The 21,682-nt window shown below is 48.6% G+C and overlaps 1 protein-coding gene across 2 annotated transcripts; it reads left to right on the plus strand.

Annotated features, from left to right (window-relative positions):
* The first annotated feature begins 4,980 nt into the window (after window positions 1-4,980).
* LOC105049776 (uncharacterized) lies at window positions 4,981-10,781 on the plus strand. 2 transcript variants are annotated; one of them, XM_073262183.1, is made up of 9 exons: window positions 4,982-5,309; window positions 7,978-8,086; window positions 8,226-8,283; window positions 8,364-8,381; window positions 9,449-9,695; window positions 9,831-9,917; window positions 10,010-10,138; window positions 10,235-10,366; window positions 10,451-10,781. In XM_073262183.1, the coding sequence occupies exons 1-9, from the start codon at window positions 5,090-5,092 to the stop codon at window positions 10,561-10,563; spliced, it is 1,113 nt and encodes a 370-aa protein (XP_073118284.1). In that variant the 5' UTR covers window positions 4,982-5,089; the 3' UTR covers window positions 10,564-10,781. The 2 variants fall into 2 exon arrangements, with proteins under 2 accessions (XP_073118285.1, XP_073118284.1); XM_073262184.1 differs by lacking the exon at window positions 9,831-9,917 and having other exon boundaries at window positions 4,981-5,309.
* Window positions 10,782-21,682: the final 10,901 nt, after the last annotated feature.

Raw genomic sequence — 21,682 nt, forward strand, 5'->3', positions numbered from 1 at the left:
ATCTCCCCGACTCCGTTTTTGGTCGGAAACCGAACAAGGAGATGGTACGTCGAGACGATCGCCTTGAGGGCGTTCAGTCCGGGTCGTCCAAGTATGGCATTGTAGGCCGAAGGAACTTGGACGACCGCGAAAGTGAGGGAGACCGTGCTTTGTCGTGGTTCGGTGCCGACCGTCACGGGCAGGGTAATTTCTCCCTCTATCGTGACAGCATCTCCGGCAAAGCCGATCAGGGGCACAGGGACCCTCTTAAGTCGGTCAGTGACAGTCGCATTCGGGAGAAGGTCGAGTAAAACAAAATATTTGTCGAACTTCCATTATCAACAAAAATTCGTTTTACATCATAATTCGCTATTGTCGCCGACACAACAACAGCATCGTCGTGGGGAGTTTGGATGCCCCGAACGTCGTCCTCCGTGAAGGTGATTACGTCGTCCGGGCGTGGCCTTTTCGTCGGCTCCCCTCCGCAGATGTCCCCGGGTCCAGCCGCTTGGAGATCATGTTGATGACTCCGACCGTCGGCTGGTTGGTCGCCGTCTCTTCAGTCGGCTGGGGGCGTCGATCGGCAACTGGTTGGGTCGGCGGACCCTTCCGGAATTTTCCGAGGTACCCCCGACGGATGAGATTTTCAATCTCATCCTTCAACTGGATGCACCGCTCGGTGTCGTGGCCGTGGCTTCGGTGGAACCGGCAGTACTTCCGACGGTCGAGGCCTTTTGCCTTCAGAGGCGGAGGCCGTCGCAGGTATTCCTCCCCCTCGATCTCCATCAAGATCTGCGCATGGGGAGCGGAGAGAGGAGTGTAGGAGTCGTACCTAGGGCGTGCCGGCCTCGGAGTCTGCTGCCGGGGTGGCTTTTGGATTCGTCGGGGAGGTGAGACCCGACTATCGGTCGGGGGCCTGCTGGGTTCGGCAGGCTCCCGACCTTTCCTCCGCTTCTCTTTCGGGCCTCTGGGCTCGGCCAAGCGTCGGTCGGACGCTCCTTCGTCCGCGCGCATATACTTGTATGCGCGCTCCAGTAGCTCGGCATAAGTTCGGGGGAGGGTCTTGTCCAGAGAATAAGTGAATCGGGACACCCTCAAGCCCCGCTTCATGGCTGAGACAGCCATGTCTTCGTTGAGGTCCCGGACCTCGAGCGTGGCCGCGTTGAATCGCACCACGAAGTGTCGGAGCGTCTCGTTTTCCCCTGCTTGAGGGAGAAAAGGCTGTCCGACGTTCGCGGTGGCTTTCGGCTGGTGCTGAAATGGGCCACGAACGAGTGCTCGAGCTGCCCGAAGGAATGGATACTTTCCGATCGAAGATCGGAGTACCAGGCCCTGGCAGCCTTGCGGAGTGTGGCGGGGAAGCCGATGCAAAAAAGAGCGTCGGTTGCCCCTTGAATCATCATGAGAGCTTTATAGCTCTCGAGGTGGTCGACTGGGTCGGTGGAGCCGTCGTATGGCTCCACGTGCGGCATCTTGAACCGACTGGGAATCGGCTCGTCGAGGACCAGTCGGGAGAGAGGTTGGATGGTTTGGAAGTCAACGTCGTTGGAAGACTTCTGGCCGTCCATCTGCAGTTGGGCGAGTCGGCGGTCGATTTCCTCGAACCGTCGCTCGTAGTCGTCCGCTCGTCGATGCTGGGAGACCCAGGAGTGGAGTCTCCGGAGGATTCTGAGAGGGAGGCCGATGGTGTGCGCGGCCGTTTCTCCTTCCTTGCCCGTTCCAATGGGGAGGGAGAGGGCCGCTGGGACCGTCGGTCGTCGCGCCATGGTCGTCCCTCCTCTTCTCCGTGGGAGCGCTGTTGGGGGCGCTCGCATGGAGGCGACGGGGATCGGCGCGGTCGTCGGCGGCTGCTCCTGGAGGGCATAGGTCGGGCCGTCGGTTGCTGCTGGAGGCTTTTGACTGCGTCGGTCAGTACGGTCATCTGCCATACGATGGCCGCAATCTGGGCCTCCGTGGTCACTGCAGGGCGCGGAGAGCTAGGCTCTGCCGCCGGTGGTGGCGAGGAGGCCTCTTCCCGGAGGGAAGAGCGCCTGGCCGACCCAGTGACTCTCGATCGTTGAGCTCTTGTCTTTGTCATGCTCCCCCCTACCTGGCGCGCCAATCTGTTGCGGCCAATCGCCTCGTCGTCCGATCGTCGGAGAGCGTGCACCTGCAAAACGAAGTCCGCACTGACCGGAGGCGGCTCCGGCGGGGACCCTCCGACGGTCAAGTCAGAGAGGTGACTGGGCAACAGTGAAATGTAGACAGAGAGCTCGAGCGAGAGAGAGAGAGAGGGAGGAGCGAGCCTGCGTTTTTGGGAGAGATGGAGCGGATCGATCCCTTGCACTGTTGCCTTCCCCGGTTTATATAGTGGAGCACGGTATGGCGCCGTCATTAATGACGCGGACAAGTGAGGAACTGTCAACTCACTGTGGGCGGTCAGAGTCGCCGTGAAAATGTCACGTCGCCGTGCGGCGGTCAAATCATCAGGGTTGACAATGCCCTCAGCGGGACAATGCCCCTAGGTAGCCGTGCCGCATGTCGCTGTCAGAGCTAACAAGGTCTGACGGCTGTACGGCGATCGGAGGAGTCGGCCGACCCTAGGTCGGGGCCAGCAGAGTGGCGTCAGGTTCCTCCGTCGGTCGGCGAGTTTCATGTGAGTCGGCCATCAGACTTCTGGGTTCAATCGGTCGGGATGGATACGCCCGACATATCCCCAGTCGGCGATGGACCGTTGAACGGCCGGTAGTGGCGTCAGTCGGTCGCCCCGACCGTCAATCGGTCGGTTGGGGCAGAAGTCAGTCAGGGTCATCCGTCGGAGTCGGTCGGGCCGCCAGTCGGTCGGGCCGTTAGTCGGCCAGTCGGAGTCGGTCGGTGGCTAGTCGGTCAGTCGGCCAGTCGGAGTTGGTCGGTCGGCTAGTCGGAGTCGGTCGGTCGGCCTGTCGGTCGGTCGGCCAGTCGGAGTCGGTCGGTCGGCCTGTTAGTCGGTCGGGCCACCGGTCGGTCGGGCCGTGGGTATCCCCCAACAAATAGTATCGGTGATAGAGGTTAATCGGGTCAAACCAAATCAAAAAATTAGAATCTCAGACTTAATTCAATTTAAAATACCCATGAAATCCAACTCAAGACCAATCAAGTCTTTATATCTCAAATTCGAGTTTGACTCAATAAAAAAAATAAAAAATAAAATTCGAGATCACTCGATTCAAATATCAATCAAATTATATTCGAACTCGAATTCAAATCATAGCCTGCTAAAAATATATATATTAATTTATATATTATAAATAAAAATATATATATCTGAATAAGTTTCTGAGCTTTCGATTCAAATATTTTGCTACTCAAACTCAATTCAAAAATCATTCAATTTGAATTCGATTAAAAAAATCATTCAAACTATTCAAGCTCGACTCAAATTTGATAATAACTGAATCAAATCAAAGTTTAATAATTTATGAGCGATCATACTCATTTGCACTCCTAATTAGTAATATCGTAAGGAACCTAAGGATTTAAGAAAATTTTGAGATTTAAGATCTCATAAAAGGATACACTATTAATGGCCTTTCTTTCCACCCAAGTGACCCAAGTTCGAAATGCGATAAACATGGATTAAATACCAAAGTGGAATAACTCCAAATGACCTTTTCTGGGATAACGTACTCACTTGCTGGGTTGGCCTTGGCCCATCTATATGATGGGGAGGAGGACTCTACTCTAAATTTAGTCTCTGAATCGAATATTTTTCAGTGACATTGAGAGTTCTTATGATCACATCCAGAGAAAATAGCTACGTTGGTCGCCCCCTCCAACTTTTTTTTACTTATCAAAAAAAAAAAAAATCTTTCCAATGACCAATGCAGATATTCCTAGAGGAATATTTTGGAAAAGTTGGACCGATCGGCCAATCCAACAAAATCTCAGCCACAATATATAAATCTGATGGTTTGTAGGAAGAAAAATTTATGGATTATCAAAAAAAAAAAAAAACTGTAGCATGCCATTACTTTTTTGTATTGGCTATTGAGGTGCTAGGGTGCTAGGAAGATTGATTCACAGAGATCTCGATAGAACTTCTACATCAGACCCATGTCAGTTGCTTCCTGCCTTTTTTTTTTAATAGAAAAGGCTTTGTGTAAGTGCAGCAAAAATGCACCGTTTGATTTTATTGGCCACATAACCATCACTTTCCATCCCTTCTCTTTCAAAAAAAATTATGACATCCTATGACATATTATGATACCTATGGTCAAATTATAACTTTCTACACAACACAATAAATCATAACTTGACCATGAGATGTCATAAGGAAGAAATGGTTATTTTCATCATTTAAAAATTTTATAAATTTTAAATGATGAAAATATCTTTCTTCTTTTATGACTTCCAGAAAAAAATTATGACTTCATCATTTAACTGTTGGATGTCATAATATGCTCATAAGATGTCATAATTTTATCAAAAGAAAAGGAGTATTTTCATCATTCAAAATTTCAAATGAAAAAATAGAATATTTTAAATGATGAAAATATCTTTCTTCTTTTATGACTTTCGAAAGAAAATTATGACTTTATCATTTGACTGTAGGATGTCATAATATGCTCATGAGATGTCATAATTTTTTCAAAAGAAAAGGAGTATTTTTATCATTCAAAATTTTAAATAAAAATATAGAACCGTAGATATTGAATGCATATTGAAAAATGATGGTTATATAACTCAATAAAATTAGGTGGTATATTTTTGCTGCAAGGTGCACAAAAAATTACTCTTTTTGTTTTTTCATGTTAGAACACCTGAAAAATCTCGCCCATACCGAAATCCTGGCCCAGCAACATCCCTAGGATCCTCCCAAGAACGGACCGTTCTCATCCCTCGCGATGCCAACCGAACCGAACGGACCACATAATTTTAATACGGCCGCCCCGATCTGCCGCGCAAATTAAACGTGGCGGGGGCATTCCGGGAAAAGGACGGGCTTTCCAGGCCCATTTTATCCCCAGCTCTCGCGTTAAACCTCCCGTCGAATTCTTCTCTCTAAACCTTCCCGCCAGTCCGAAGAAGAAGGCTTCGGGGGTTCTCGAACTACTAGTCTCCTCTCTGTAGGGTTTCAGCTCCGTCTCCATTAATGGAGAGCCTCGCCCTAGCCTCCTCTATATCCCCAGTTCTCTTAGGTTCTCCCAACCCCTTCGAGATCCTGAGCCGGCGGTGGTTGTTTGGTCCGGCTCTTTCCCTGCCGGCGATGAGAGGAAGCGGCACTGGCCGGAGAAGAAGAACAACTTTCGTTGTGTGTTCGCTTAGAAATGGAGGTAGAGATGGTGCCTCTTCCCAGAGGATTTCGGAAACTGGTAGGTCTTGCTTGGTTTCTTTCATTTTTCTTCGAAATTTTAGAGCTCCTCTTCGCTCTTCTTTCTGAAGATTCGAATGTTATCTTAGAATAAATCCATATTTGATATAAGAGGAATCGTACACCAAGGTGTTTATTAAACTGGATCAGTTGGTTCTTGAAAAAAAAAAGTTCTTTTTGTTAAATTGGAATTAATTACTGCATCCTTTTTCTTTGATATGAATTGAATCTTAAAACCAGAAGCTTTTATTGTTAGAATTTAGTGAGAAGTTGATACAAATTTTCCAATGGGATTCAATTTTATGCAACAAAAGGCAGTAGGACCAGATATTCAGTTAACGAAATTTGCTGTAGAGTTTCGTTATAAATTGATCCAATTAGACTAGACTCTGAAGAAATAAATTGATCCAATTAGATCCTTTAAAGATGTAACTGGCTTGACAAAGGAGATGATAGATGGCGAGGTTACAACAGAAAAATAAAACAAAGACTCCAATACTCCAACCTTATTGTTATGGTCAGAGGCTTTTTTTTTTTTTTTGTGGGGGTGGGGGTGGGGGTTGGGGGGGGGGGGGGTGGTGGTGGTGGTGGGGGTGTGGAGGGAGATGGTAATGCTCGTGGCATACAGATTGATTACTGCTTAGTTATCATAGTTTAGTCTTGATGATGTAAAAAAAAGGCTTTATAACGCTGTATAGAAATGAAACATCTCCTATAGATAAGACATTACCATGAAATCTGCCAACTAACTAACCAAATTTCTCGTAGCACCTAGTCAAGTATCTTATAGAGTTCAGTCCAGTCCATTCATTAAGTATCCAAGAGATCAAGACCATAAAATTCTTTCAAGGATCTAGTCGGGTTCTACAGGAAGGTCCATTTGATCATGTGGGAAATAGTTAGGTTCTACAGGAAGGTCCATTTGAGCATGTGAGAAAATGTGTTACATGCAACAAAATCATAAATGCCAAATTCTATAGGGTCGATATGTGGGATAACTTATGCAAATGTAAATCTGCAAAGAGAATTGAGAACAAGTTACACTTAGGGTCAAGCACCTCATGGAACTGACAATGAATATTCGCTTGTCAGAATTCTAAGCGACATAGAGAAAGAAGCCAATTTCATGTGGCTGACTAGGATAACATGAGATGTATGTATGTATGTATGTATGTATGTATGTTGTGCATGTGCGTGCGCGCGCACATACATATACATACATATACATATACATATACATACATACATACACATATATATATACATATATATATATATATATATTTATATACACACACACATACACACACACACACACACACACACACACACACATACATACATATATATATATATATATATATATATACACACACACACACATACATACATACATACATACATACATACATATATACACATATATACATACATACATACACACACACACACAGATATATGTGTGTGCTTGCATGCGTGCGTGTGGGTGGGTGGGTGCGTGCGTGTGTGGGTGTGTGTGTGTGTGCGCGTGTGTGCGTGCGTGTGCGTGCGCGTGCATCCTGAAATGATTATGATCCTTCGCAGCAACTCATTTGCAACAATTGCTGACAATTGCTGTATTCCCAGTTTCATTCTAGTTTCTTTTATAATTGATGCACTAAGGAAAGTTAATGTGACATTTATATTAAACTGCTATAATTTCAATATTTTCTTCACTAGTGATCAAAACATTACATCCCTAATGTTCCAGCAGAAAAGCAAGGCATTGCTTGCAGATGCATCCATGTTGTGTTTCCCATTTATTTATTTACTTTCTGAGTTCAGAGTTTTTCATGGCAGTGCTGTGAAAAATGACGTATCAATTGCATCTTTGTTGGACAGTTCTGAGGGAAATCATTTTTGATTTTTCTTTCTTTTCCCCCTTCACATCCTGTTTTTGTTATAGAAGTTATGCTTTGTGAACCAAGGTCCAAAGGAATGCTAGCGGCCAAAACAAGGCCATGACTGGAAAATAAGAAGCATTGGACACGCATTTTTTAACACTAACACTGGTATACAGTGTCTTCCTGAAGCCCCTGTTCTCCTTGTAGGTTTGTGTTGTAAACCTTTGAGTCCTTATACAGTCAGAGAAATTCATCTCTTAGTTCTTAGATAATATGTAAGCGCTTTGCTATGGGTTACACTTCCCTTGGAGTTTGTGAGTTGTGATGTACAATACTTGTCTCACGGACATCTAAGTTCACTTCACCCAAAGTTGGAATTGCAAAAGAAATAACATATAAAGCTTGACACTGCAACATATTTTCTGCATTGAACTCAGGAGCGCAAGTAAATATTCCCTATTAAACCATAAAACATTTTAGGATAAAACTTCTACTTTTGCTAAGAACTGTTAAAAAGATATTTTTTCAAATTTGATGACTTCTTGAGTTATACAAGAATAAATGTTTTATATATGATATTAATGTTTTACTTTGTGGAAATTTATATCTTTTGATCTTTGATTATCTAATTCTGACATTACCATTTTGTGCATAAAATTAAAAGTCCTTGTCAGTGGACATTCTGTGAATCTTTCTTTAGTCGCCCATGTTTCATGTTCGTTGGCCTATCTACATTATTTGTTTACAGAGGTCTTTTTCATGCTTCTGCTTATTTTTAATGTCTAGGAAAAGCAGAGATGCAAATTTTTGCGAGTATTTCATCTTCAAATGATAGTGGCACACCCACAGTTTGTGGCACTCCTCAATTCCACTTGCCCTCCCCACCACCCTACATGTAAGTTCATTTATCCTTATTGTTATTTTATGTTTTCTGGCATTACATGGTGACTCAAGTGTGAAATGGAGCTGGTTTGATGCAAATAATTGTGTAGAATTTTTCATTCTTTGAGATCATTATATCACTCAAATTGCAGAGGCTCACCTCTTTTATGGATTGGAGTTGGAATTGGTCTATCAGCTACATTCTCAGTGGTAAAAAGCTTATTATTTAGGGTGGATATTATCGTATTGGTCTTCATGATTATGTTTTAACCATTTGGCCGATGTCCCAGGTGGCAACACAATTTAAGGTGAGACTATTCCATGTCTGCATCCCTTTTTCAAGGTATGCTTTGTCATGTGACCTGTTTGCTGTAGATATTGCCTGAAGTGCTTCAAAAGGTTTGAGAAATGGTAATAGATGAAACCACTCTAAGGCTTCTGTCCTAAAGATTTCAAAAAGTTTACTAGATATGAACCTCTCTGGCAAGCATTTTCTGAGTGTGCTTGCATGATGCTATTGCCATTTTCAAATTTCGTTGATACTTCATTTTTTAAGCCATCTCTGCTCCTCTATATAAACATTTATTCTTCTTGTTGATTCATCATTCCTTCATCAATATCCATACTTTATGGAGGTAATTTTCTATGTAGTTCCCATGTACAATTCATTATATGTCAAAGGCTCTAAGCAGGAAAATGATGAGGTTGAGCATGCCACATGATTGATTATAAGGAAAACATAGATGCTTTTAATTATGTCATGCAACATATATGCTGACATGTGCACAAATGCATTTTGTTTGCGCTGCATCATTTTTGCATGCTTACACAAACTCATGCACCGTTATCTAGAAAATTTGTACTGAAAAAAAATGGTGCTTAGTTAATTTGGATAGTCTCCTTTTCTAGCTGAATCTGAAGTTTTCTATAAGCTATAATATGAATCTTATTGTGTAGTTTACTTGCACAAGAAGTTGATGCATTAAGTCATCTGAGCTGGTTACTTTCTATGACCCAGAAACAACCAGCAGATTTCTACCAAAAACTTATATTAGGTGTGATATGGATTATTCAAGCGTATCAGTTGCATACCCTCTTCACTTGTAATGAGTTACCAGTGTGTCCTATTTCATTTTCTTGCCAATTTATGTGCTATGGGAATCATTCTTAAGGGATGATAGCATTTATTGTTTTTGAACTGCATATGAAGTGAACTTGCTCCATGCCAGTCTCTTCATCCATGTATATCTCCATCCTCATGTCAATTACATGTGGTTGAAGCACTAGCAGCTTGATACATGGTTTCTTGTGGACATTGGTTGCGATTTGCCATTTGTGAGTCTTGTGATTTTAATGTGAGAACTGCTTCTTTCAGAGAAGGGCAATACGACAGGCATTCAAGGCTGTGATGGGTCAAGAAGCACCATTAAATGGCCAATTTAATAATGCTGCCTTCTCTCCAGGCTCCCCATTCCCATTTCCTTCTGCATCACCATCAGCTCCAACTCCTATTGCTTCCCAACCAGTTGCAGCAGAAAATGTTGCTGCAACTAAAATTGAACCAACTCCACAAACACAAGACAAAGATGAAACCATGATAAACAAAGATACGAGTAAACATGGTATTTCACCCACTTCAGATTAGCAGCACCTTTTATGCATCCATTGTTAAACAATACACGTATTATGTATTTCTTACTCTATAATGTTTATTAATGTCTCTGAAACTCCCGTTGCTTCCTAACCAATTCCAACAGAAGATGCTCCTGCAACTAAAATTGAAGCAACTTCTCCTGCTGAAATTGGAGATAAACCTATAATAAACAATGAAGCAATTAAACGTGGTATTCAACCTACTTCAGATTAGCAGCACTCATTGTCTGTCTGATATTAAATAATATGTGTATAATGCATGCCTTATTATATATATTAACAGGAGATGTCGCTGCAACACCTGTTGCTTCCCAACCAAATGCAGTAGACAATGCCCCTGCAACCAAAGTTGAAGCAACTCCAACTGAAGACAGAGATGAAACTGTAATAAACAATGAAGGAACTAAACATGGTATCTGACTTACTTTATATCAGCAGCACCTCCCATGCATCCAATATTAAATAAGACATGTATTACATTTTTCTTTATGTTCTATCGTGTTAACAGGAGATGTACCTCCAGCACTTCTTACTTCCGAACCAGTTGCAGCAGAAGATGCCCTTGCAACTGAAGTTGAAGCAACTCTGCCAATTGAAGACATAGATGAAACTGTAACAGACGATAAAGAAGCTAAACATGGTATTTGATCTACGTGATATTAGCAGCACATCTGATGTTGAATGATGCATGTTTCATATGTTCTATTATCTATCATATTAACAGGAGATATACCTCCAAAACCTGTTGCTTCCCCACAAGCAACAGAAGATGCACCTGCAACTAAAGCTGAGGCAACTCCACCAACAGAAGACAAAGTTGAAACTAACAAACAATGAGGAAATTAAACACGGCTTTTGACCTACTTCAGATTGGCAGCACTATGTTGCATCTGATATCAAATAATGCATATGTCATGTATTTTTTATTCTATTATATTAATTATCAAATATAGGCACGTTTGATTGTTTTTGGCATGTTTGAAAGACTATTCTCCTTAAGCTATTTCTTGAGTTTTCCGATAAGAGGAAATGTATTGTATCCATTTTTTGGGTGGGAAGGAGGGGTATTTGTTTACTGATTAATGGAATATAAAAGCTTATCTTCTGGCTTGAGCTTTAACTTCTGTTGGTGCAAAAATCCATCTGCATCGGAGAAACTGGAGTCGAGGGAGTCACGGTCGCCGCCGGGACCTGCAAAAGAAGTCTAAACCGGAGTTGGGGTTGCTCCGGCAAGACCCTCCGACGCTCAAGTCAGTTCTCTGCCTCAACAAGAATGGAGTGCTCGAACGAAAATTTTAGCAGAGTTTTTGGGATAGAGATTAGAGCTTAGAGAGTAACATATCTGGGGTCTCCCTTTTTATAGACGGAGGGAGCAATGAATTGATAGCGACATTTGTAACCGCCTAGTCGTGGGCCGCCCGGGGCCAGGAGAAATTTATTATGAAGAGTAATGGGGTGGAGTCGTGGCTGTCACCATGGCTCGCCACGTGGAGTCTGTTGCGGAGAGTGGAGCGGCGTCCGTTGTCACAACTCGCCAGGGAGTGATAGAGCCGCGCAGTATCCGTCGCAGGAAGTGAAGCAGAATTATGGCCATTACTGCGGCTTGCCGCGTGGAGCCTGTTACGGAGAATGATGGAGCCGCGCAGAATCCATCGCAGGAGGTGGAGCAGAGTCGTGGCCGTTACTGTGGCCTGTCAGGGAGTCTAGGCCTGTCGACCGAAGTTCGGTTGAAGCATCCGGTGGAGAGAGGTGGTTATCCATCTGAAAGGAGCTCGGATGTTGCTGGCGGGCCGTCTACCGTTAGGTGCCTTGAGCGTTAGCACTATAGGCGAGGGCCATTTGCTGTAGGAGCCCAGTCAGAGGCTTTCTGTAGACAAAGTCAGGCTCCCGTAGGAGTCCGGACGAAGTCTTCCTGCAGTCGAAGTCGGGGACGAAGTCCGGCTCCCGTAGGAGTCCGGACGGAGTCTACCTGCAATTGAAGTCGGGGACGAAGTCTAGCTCCCGTAGGGGTCCGGACGGAGTCTTCCTGCAGTTGAAGTCGGGGACGAAGTCCGGCTCCCGTAGGAGTCCGGATGGAGTCTACCTGCAATTGAAGTCGGAGACGAAGTCCGGCTCCCGTAGGAGTCCGGACGGAGTCTACCTGCAATTGAAGTCGGAGACGAAGTCCGGCTCCCGTAGGAGTCCGGACGGAGTCTTCCTGCAGTTGAAGTCGGGGACGAAGTCTGGCTCTCGTAGGAGTCCGGATGGAGTCTTCCTGCAGTTGAAGTCGGGGACGAAGTCCAGCTCCCGTAGGAGTCCGGACGAAGTCTTCCTGTAGTTGAAGTCGGGGACGAAGTCCGGCTCTCATAGGAGTCCGGACGGAGTCTACCTGCAATTGAAGTCGGGGACGAAGTCCGGCTCCCATAGGAGTCCGGACGGAGTCTTTCTGCAGTTGAAGTCGGGGACGAAGTTCGGCTCCCGTAGGAGTCCGGATGGAGTCTTCCTGCAGTTGAAGTCGGGGACGAAGTCCGGCTCCCATAGAAGTCCGGACGGAGTCTACCTGCAATTAAAGTCGGGGACGAAGTCCGGCTCCCGTAGGTGTCCGGACGGAGTCTTCCTGCAGTTGAAGTCGGGGACGAAGTCCGGCTCCCGTAGGAGTCCGGACGGAGTCTTCCTGCAGTTGAAGTCGGGGATGAAGTCTGGCTCCTGTAGGAGTCCGGATGGAGTCTACCTGCAATTGAAGTCGGGGACGAAGTCCGGCTCCCGTAGGAGTCCGGATGGAGTCTACCTGCAATTGAAGTCGGGGACGAAGTCCGACTCCCGTAGGAGTCCGGACGGAGTCTTCCTGCAGTTGAAGTCGGGGACGAAGTCCGGCTCCCGTAATAGTCCGGATGGAGTCTACCTGTAATTGAAGTCGGGGACGAAGTCCGGCTCCCGTAGGAGTCCGGACGGAGTCTTCCTGCAGTTGAAGTCGGGGACGAAGTCCGGCTCCCGTAGGAGTCCGGATGAAGTCTACCTGTAATTGAAGTCGGGGACGAAGTCCGACTCCCGTAGGAGTCCGGACGGAGTCTTCCTGCAGTTGAAGTCGGGGATGAAGTCCGGCTCCCGTAGGAGTCCGGACGGAGTTTTCCTGCAGTTGAAGTCGAGGACGAAGTCCGGCTCCCGTAGGAGTCCGAACGGAGTCTTCCTGCAGTTGAAGTCGGGGACGAAGTCCGGCTCCCATAGGAGTCCGGACGGAATCTTCCTGCAGTTGAAATCGGGGACGAAGTTCGGCTCCCGTAGGAGTCCGGACGGAGTCTTCCTGCAGTTGAAGTCGGGGACGAAGTCCGGCTCCCGTAGGAGTCCGGACGGAGTCTATCTGCAATTGAAGTTGGGGACGAAGTCCGGCTCCCGTAGGAGTCCGGACGGAGTCTTCCTGCAGTTGAAGTCGAGGACGAAGTCCGGCTCCCGTAGGAGTCCGAACGGAGTCTTCCTGCAGTTGAAGTCGGGGACGAAATCCGGCTCCCATAGGAGTCCGGACGGAATCTTTCTGCAGTTGAAATCGGGGACGAAGTTCGGCTCCCGTAGGAGTCCGGACGGAGTCTTCCTGCAGTTGAAGTCGGGGACGAAGTCCGGCTCCCGTAGGAGTCCGGACGGAGTCTATCTGCAATTGAAGTCGGGGACGAAGTCCGGCTCCCGTAGGAGTCCGGACGAAGTCTTCCTGCAGTTGAAGTCGGGGACGAAGTCCGGCTCCCGTAGGAGTCCGGACGGAGTCTTCCTGCAGTTGAAGTCGGGGACGAAGTCCGGCTCCCGTAGGAGTCCGGATGGAGTCTACCTACAATTGAAGTCGGGGATGAAGTCCGGCTCCCATAGGAGTCCGGATGGAGTCTATCTGCAATTGAAGTCGGGGACGAAGTCCAGCTTCCGTAGGATTCCGGACGGAGTCTTCCTGCAGTTGAAGTCGGGGACGAAGTCCGGCTCCTGTAGGAGTCCGGATGGAGTCTACCTGTAATTGAAGTCGGGGATGAAGTCTGGCTCCCGTAGGAGTTCGGACGGAGTCTACCTGCAATTGAAGTCGGGGATGAAGTCCGGCTCCCGTAGGAGTCCGGATAGAATCTTCCTGCAGCCGTGAAGAATCTGGTCGACGCTGGTGGGGATTTATCCGTCGGCAGAACTCGGGAATGCTGCGGAGACTCAGCCGCAGGAGAGAAATCGCCCTGCTGGTTGGACGCCGGTAGAATCCCCGAGTGGTCACTCCTGACACGAACTTCGGCTGGGGGGTATTTTATACCCAACACTAGTCCCCCTACTTTCGAGTTCGAGTTTCGAATGAAGGAAGTACAGAAAAATTTTTACAGCTGAAGTCGTTCCCTTGAATCCTGTGCGCAATCGCCCTCAGATATTTTGGCATTTATTGCGCGCGTGCCGGAGCCTTTTTCCAATTAGGGTGATCCAAAGGGTCCTTTCGGAATTCCCACCGGAGCGTAGTCCCAAGCGCCACACCATAATGGTTCCGCCAGTGGTCAGCCCTATGCCGCGGCGAGTGGGACACGTGGCGGACACTGGTTGATCTAGGGATATCTGCCACCATAACTGCGCCAGGCCCCGTCGCCTATTTAAGCCCCCCTCCTTCCCTCCAGGGGCTTCACTCCGCCTGAGAGTCGACACCTTTCTTCTGCCTGAGAGTTTAGTCACTCCCTCGGCGCCCTTTTCGCACCAGTCTTCGCCATCTCCGCCGGCATCCCGCCGCCTTCAGTCTTCCAAGTCCCTCCGAGGGGTTCTCCCACCGGGGCTGCTGCCTCGGAGGCCAACCTCGAGAGGATGTCACGGATCAAAAGAAGTAAGAGGGGGAAAATAGCGGCCTGCGAATTCTCCGGCTGTCGAACTGCCACTGAGGGTTCCCACCGCCTCAAAGGGGGCTCGAGGAAGAATTCCTTCAACAACAGGGATTTAATAACGGAAACAACCGGCGAGCGCGTTCCGCCTGAAAATTTTGAAGTAGTTGAACGGGGTGTCACCGGTCAAGAGGGCAGAGTTGTTGTCACAAGCTGTGGCGGAATTTTTGACGTCGTCGGGGCCGAGAGACCAGAAGCGGTCGGCGCCGACGGTGGGACAATAGAACTTGTTGCGGGGACGGTGGAAGTAGCGCATGCCGACCTTGCCGAAGTACCTGGGATGGTGGTTGTCGTGGAGCACACGGTGGTGGTGCACGCCTCCGGCGCTGTCGCGGCCTCCGGGGTACCTCCGATTCTTCTTGATGTAGGTCATCGTCGCCGCTGCCGTCGTCGTCGCTGTCCTTTAAATTCTATCCCCCCCTTTTCCCCCTAGGGTCGGGGCATCGGCAATGGAGCGAAACGAGGCGGGGGGCGAGAGCAGAGGGGTTTATCACACGCATTGGAAAATACTGCTAAAAAGGACGGAACTGGAAGGAGAAGCCGAGAGCTTGAAGTGGTCCCTAACGTGTTCCTTTTCGAGTCTTGTAGTAATGTTCTTTTTCCTCGGCCCTCAGAGTCTTGTAACGTACATCTTGTTAATCGAGAATGAGAAGGAGATTTTATTATTGTTGCCTGCCGAACTTCTTTCGTTCATCATTGTTGTTGTTGTATTCCCTTCTTTTTTTTCTCCTTTTTTTTTTTCGACGTCGTCCGGAGGTTACTGGTCGTTGCCGTGTCGGCTTGCCTTTCCAGTCATCCTTCTTCTTCAGCCCTAATGGCTCTGTAATGCATATTTAATAAATAACATGAGAAGAAAATTTTTCACTACCTCTTTTACTCATGTGTTGAACTGTCGCTTGCCGAGCTTCTTTCGGTTTTTGCCTTGCTCGAAATTGATGCTGTTCGAAGGTACCCGATTATCGTCGCATTGACCCGTCCTTTTGTCTATGGCCGCAGGCTTGCCCGGGGCCGCTCGGGTTTGACGCCCCCTTTCAGAGTTCGAGCTCGGAGGCCCGAGCTTCTCGTCACCCCGAGAAAGTCGTCTTATCTCTGGTCTGTATTGGGAGCTTTCTTGAAGGTCGGAGATTTTGATAAGAACTCCAATCCTCGCTGAGACGAGGTTCCTTGCATCTTCGATGCGATTCGTTTTCCATTCGTCGCTGATGCAGTTCGTCGCTTTTCTTTTTAACTCCCCTCCTCTTTTTTCTTTTTTTTTTCCCGAGTGAGGGTTTTCCCTCCGCTCTTGGTGGGGTCGAGGGAGCGCGAAGGGGTCGTCGGTAAGGTTCCCTTCTTCTTATCTGGTCTTAAATGACCAGATCTCAATTGACGTCAGGACGGGGTTCTTCCCTTATTTCTGATGTAATCGGTTTTATCTCAGGTTAGGACGAGGTCCTCCTCTTGTCGCTAACAGGGCTATGGGGGCACATATGGGCGTTGCGGGGCCTCTCCCCCCATCCGGTCTGAGTGTAACCGGCCTTCGACCTTGCTCAAGTTAGGGTGAGGTTCTCCTCCTGTCCCTAACAGGGCTGTGGGGGCACATACGGACGTTGCAGGGCCTCTCCCTCCATCCGGTCTAAGGGTAACCGGGCCTTCGACTTTGCTCATGTTAGGGCGAGGTTCTCCTCCTATCCCTAACAGGGCTGTGGGGGCACATGTGGGCGTTGCAGGACCTCTCCCTCCATCCGGTCTAAGGAGAACCGGACCTTCAACTTTGCTCAAGTTAGGGCGACGTTCTCCTCCTGTCCCTAACAGGGCTGTGGGGGTACATGCGGGCGTTGCAGGGCCTCTCTCCCCATCCGATCTAAGGAGAATCGGGCCTTCGACTTTGCTCAAGTTAGGGCGAGGTTCTCCTCCTGTCCCTAACAGGGCTGTGGGGGCACATGTGGGCGTTGCAGGGCCTCTCCCCCCATCCGGTCTAAGGAGAATCGGGCCTTCGATTTTGCTCATGTTAGGGCGAGGTTCTCCTCCTGTCCCTAACAGGGCTGTGGGGGCACATGCGGGCATTGCAGGGCCTCTCCCCCCATCCGGTCTAAGGAGAACCGGGCCTTCGGTTTCGTCGAGACGAAGTTCTCCTCCTGCTCCCGACACGGTTTGTTTTGACTATCCTGTCAATATAGGCTTGCGCCAAGAGAGAAGACATGTGGATACGAAATTTTTATTTAAAACAAAGTTATCGGTAATATATTCGTAAGTTTTTCGAGCTCCATGGTCGCGGGAGGTCTGCTCCTCCGAGCTCCTTGAGGTAATAAGTTCCGGGCCGGACTACTTCTTTGACATCGTATGGGCCTTCCCAATTTGGGGCGAGCTTCCCTCGATCCTAAGGTTGCGAGACAGCGGCTCGTCGAAGCACTAGATCTCCTGCTCTAAAGACTTTATTCTTGACCCAAAAATTGTAATAGCGGGCGACTTTCTGTCTGTAGGCTGCCATCCGAACTTGAGCTACCTCCCGCTTTTCTTCCAGCAAGTCGAGGTTGGCTTTAAGACCTTGCGAATTGTGATGCTCGTTGAATGCCACGACTCGTGCCGACGGGAGCTTGAGCTCAATTGGGATAACAGCCTCCGTTCCGAAGGCTAGAGCGAAGGGGGTCTCCTCCGTGGGCAGTCTTTGGGTAGTTCGATACGCCCACAACACATGATAAAGTTCGTCTGCCCAAGTTTCCTTCGCCTTTTCGAGCCTTGTCTTGATCCCTTGCAGCGGGGTTCTGTTGGTCACTTCAGCTTCGCCGTTCGCCTAAGGGTGGGCTACTGATGTGAAGTTGTGGGAGATGTTTAGGTCTTCACAGAATTCGGCAAATCTCGCTCCCGTGAATTGCCGTCCATTATCAGTGATTAGGGTTCTTGGCAGGCCGAACCTACAAACGATTGACTTCCAGACGAAGTCCTGCACTTTAGCTTCTGTGATTTTCACAAGCGGTTCGGCTTCGATCACTTGGTGAAGTAGTCAATCGCTACCAGGAGGAACTTCCTCTGCCCCGACGCCACGGGAAAGGGTCCAAGGATATTCATCCCCCATTGTGCAAACGGCCATGGGGCGCTCAAGGGTGTAAACTCGATGGCGGGCTGTCTCTGGACGTTGGCATATCTCTGACATCGGTCGCACTTTCTGACATACTCAATTGAGTCACGATGCATAGTCGACCAGTAATATCCTTGGCGAAGCAACTTGTGGGATAAGGATCTAGCCCCCAGATGGCTTCCGCAGATTCCTTCATGCACCTCCCACAAGGCGTAGTCAGCTTCCGAAGGTCGGAGACATTTTAAGAGGGACAAAGAGTACGATCTCTTGTACAGCTTGTCCTCATAGAGGATGTACCGAGAGGCTTGATTTCTGAGCTTCCGAGCTTCTTTTGCATCATGAGGGAGAACTCCGTCCTTGAGATATGTCATCAGTGGGTCGATCCAACTGGGCTCATGATCAATTTCCATCACGGGCCGCGATTCTTCCGTACTTGGGCACTTCAGAACTTCAAAGAGAACGTCCTTGGGCAATTCAGCCAGGGCCAGCGTAGCCAGCTTGGAGAGAAGATCGGCCCTGATATTTTTCATTCTTGGGATCTGCCTGATGTGGAAGCTACTGAAGGTGGGGACGAGCTCCTTTACCTTTTCAAGATACTTAGCCATGCTGTCCTCCCATGCTTCGTAGTTTTCGCTGACTTGTCCCACCACCAATTGGGAGTCGCTGTGAACTTGGAGCCGATCTACTCCCAATTCTTTGGCGATCTTCAACCCTACAATCAAAGCTTCATATTCCGCTCCATTATTTGTTGCGGGAAACTCGAAGCGCAGAGCGTACTCCACGACGACTCCCTCCGGACTGATCATGATCAGACCCGCGCCTGCGCCCGACATGTTGGAAGATCCATCCACGTAGAGGGCCCAAAAGCAATCAGGGGGGTCTGTTTCTTCTTCGGGGGAGTCCGGTCGGGGCTCCAGGCTGTCAATTTCACTTTGTTCAGGTTCGGCTTCCTCCGAGATAGTGCATTCTACTATAAAATCCGTCAATATCTGGGCTTTCACTGTCGGTTTGGGTCGATAGTTGATGTCGAATTCTGTGAGCTCGATCGCCCATTTCGCTATCCTCCCGGAGGCATCTGTCCGGTGCAGAATCGCCTTGATCGGCTGGTCGGTGAGTAATGTTACGGTGTGCCCTTGAAAGTAGGGTCGGAGCCTCCGGGCTGCAATCAACAGGACGTAAGTTAGTTTCTCTAATTTAGTATACATGATTTCGGCATCTCTCAACGCGCGACTGATGTAGTAGATCGGCCGCTGAATCTTTGCTTCTTCCTTAACAAGGACTGCTGCGAGAGCCATAGGGGAAACCGCCAGGTACAAAAACAGCTCTTCTCCAAGCTCGGGCTTCGCCAACAACGGAGGCGAACCGAGGTAGCCCCTTAGCTCTTCAAATGCCTATTGGCACTCAGGGGTCCAATAGAAGTTCTTCGACCGCTTGAGAGTTTGGAAGAAGGGTAAGCACCATTCGACCGACCTCGCAACGAAGCGATTCAGGGCTGCTACCCTCCCTGTAAGGCATTGAACCTCTTTTATCGACTTCGGAGCGGCCATCTCCTGGATGGCGTGAATTTTCTCTGGATTGGCTTCAATCCCGCACCCCGATACCATGAAGCCCAGGAACTTCCCCGAGGTCACTCCGAAAGCACATTTAGTTGGGTTCAGCTTCATCTTATATTTTCGGAGGGCGCCGAAGGTCTCCACGAGATCGATGACGTGGTTCATGGAAGATTTGCTTTTCACGAGCATGTCGTCCACGTAGACCTCCATGTTGCGGCCAATCTGCTCCTTGAAGATTTTGTTTACCAGCCGCTGATAGGTCGCACCTACATTTTTAAGGCTAAAAGACATGACCCTGTAACAGTAAAGGCCACGGCTAGTAATGAAAGCAGTCTTTTCTTCATCTTCTGGCGCCATCCTGATTTGATTATAGCTGGAGAATGCATCCATAAAGGTGAGGAGCTCATGGCCCGAGGTTGCGTCCACCAGTTGATCAATTCTAGGCAGGGGGTAGCTGTCCTTCGGGCAGGCTTTATTCAGCTTTTTGATGTCTATACACATCCTCCACTTGCCGTTTGCCTTTTTGACTAGGACGACATTGGAAATCCAATCAGGATAATTGACTTCTCTAATGAATCCGACTTTCAGGAGTTTGTCCACTTCTTCGGCTATCACTTTCTGCCTCTCCGGTGTATAACCTCAAATTTTTTTCTTCATCGGTCGATGCTTTGGATCGACGGCCAGACGGTGTTTCATGACTTCTGCGTCAATCCCTGGCATGTCTGCTGGGACCCAAGCGAAAACATCAGCATTCTTTCGCAAGAAATCGATGAGATGCGTCCGCACCTCTTCCCCCAGGTTGGAGTCGATCTTCACCACATGCTCCGCATCCCCATCATTCAAAGGGATCGAAACCAGGTCTTTGATTGGGCCGCCCCTTTCCTCAACGAGATCGTCACGGGCGTCCAGCCCATCAACTGGACAGAGGTCGGATCGGTCACTTCTTTGCAAGGCTATGTTGTAGCAATGTCTGGCCAGGGCTTGGTCTCCCCTGACTTCCCCGACCCCCTGGTTGGTAGGGAATTTCAATTTCAAATGGTAGGTTGACACTACGGCCCAGAGAGCATTGAGGCCAGGTCGGTCGAGGATTGCATTGTAGGCTGACGGTGCCTTCACCACCAGAAAATTTACCAGAGCCCTGGATTGTCTTGGATAACAACCCGCAGCTACAGTCAAAGTTATTATCCCTTCCATCGGGACAGCATCGCCGATGAACCCTACCAGAGGGGAGTTAATCGGTCCCAAATGGCTGTCAAGGATGGACATTTTTGAGAAGACGTCGTAGAACAAAATGTCGGCCGAACTTCTATTGTCGACAAGAATGTGGCGGACATCGTAATTAGCTATATTCAAAGAAACTATAACTGCGTCGTTATGAGGAAATTGGACTCCCCGAGCATCTTCTTCAGTAAAGGTTATGGACTCCTCAATCCTTTGTCGCTTGGGAGGTACGGCCAATATGCTCGTTGCTCCCTGCCGGGATTCTTCCGAGATGGTGTTGGCGAAATCCGTCGGAAGCCGATCGTCTGACCGCCCCACGCCGACGGCCGTCGTCGGAGGGGGAGGAGAAGGCTGAAAAACTGGAGGTGAGGTCGGAGCCTGAGATCTGGCCGCGGGGGCCGTGGATCGTCGTGTGGATGCTTTGTGGGGAGGCATCGGGCGAAGACCTAGTGGGAGAAGGAGGAGAGGATGCCGGAAAAGATGACCGAAGGCGGTCCCGTTGAGCGCTCTTTTAAGAACAAGGGTACTGCGAAGACACACCCCTTCCTCTAGCGCCAAACCTGTTGGTGCAAAAATCCGCCTGCGTCGAAGAAGCTGGAGTCGAGGGAGTCACGGTCGCCGTCGGGACCTGCAAAAGAAGTCTAAATCGGAGTTGGGGTTGCTCCGGTAAGATCTTCCGATGCTCAAGTTAGTTCTCTGCCTCAACAAGAATGGAGTGCTCGAACGAAAATTTTAGCAGAATTTTTGGGATAGAGATTAAAGCTTAGAGAGTAACATATCTGGAGCCCCCCTTTTTATAGGCGGAGGGAGCAATGAATTGATAGCGACGTTTGTAACCGCCTAGTCGTGGGCCGCCCGGGGCCAGGAGAAATTTATTATGAAGAGTAATGAGGTGGAGTCGTGGCTGTCACCATGGCTCACCACATGGAGTCTGTTGCGGAGAGTGGAGCGGCGTCCGTTGTCATGACTCGCCAGGGAGTGGTAGAGCCGCGCAGTATCCGTCGCAGAAAGTGGAGCAGAATCGTGACCATTACTGCGGCCTGCCGCGTGGAGCCCGTTACGAGGAATGATGGAGCCGTGCAGAATCGGTCGCAGGAGGTGGAGCAGAGTCGTGGCCGTTACTGTGACCTGTTAGAGAGTCTAGGCCTGTCGATCGAAGTTCGGTTGAAGTGCCCGTGGAGAGAGGTGGTTATCCATCTGAAAGGAGCTCGAATGTTACTGACGGGCCATCTACCGTTGGGTGCCTTGAGCGTTAGCACTATAGGCGAGGGCCA

Source organism: Elaeis guineensis, chromosome 8, assembly GCF_000442705.2.
Source record: "Elaeis guineensis isolate ETL-2024a chromosome 8, EG11, whole genome shotgun sequence".
NCBI classification, from domain to species: domain Eukaryota; kingdom Viridiplantae; phylum Streptophyta; class Magnoliopsida; order Arecales; family Arecaceae; genus Elaeis; species Elaeis guineensis.

What these genes read in the sequence shown, in the direction of transcription:
- LOC105049776 (XM_073262183.1), top strand. Translation starts at nt 5,090, where the DNA reads ATGGAGAGCCTCGCCCTAGCCTCCTCTATATCCCCAGTTCTCTTAGGT. An exon ending in CCCTCCCCACCACCCTACAT is followed by an intron (nt 8,087 to 8,225) that starts GTAAGTTCATTT and finishes CTCAAATTGCAG; the next exon opens with AGGCTCACCTCTTTTATGGA. An exon ending in CAATGAAGCAATTAAACGTG is followed by an intron (nt 9,918 to 10,009) that starts GTATTCAACCTA and finishes ATATATTAACAG; the next exon opens with GAGATGTCGCTGCAACACCT.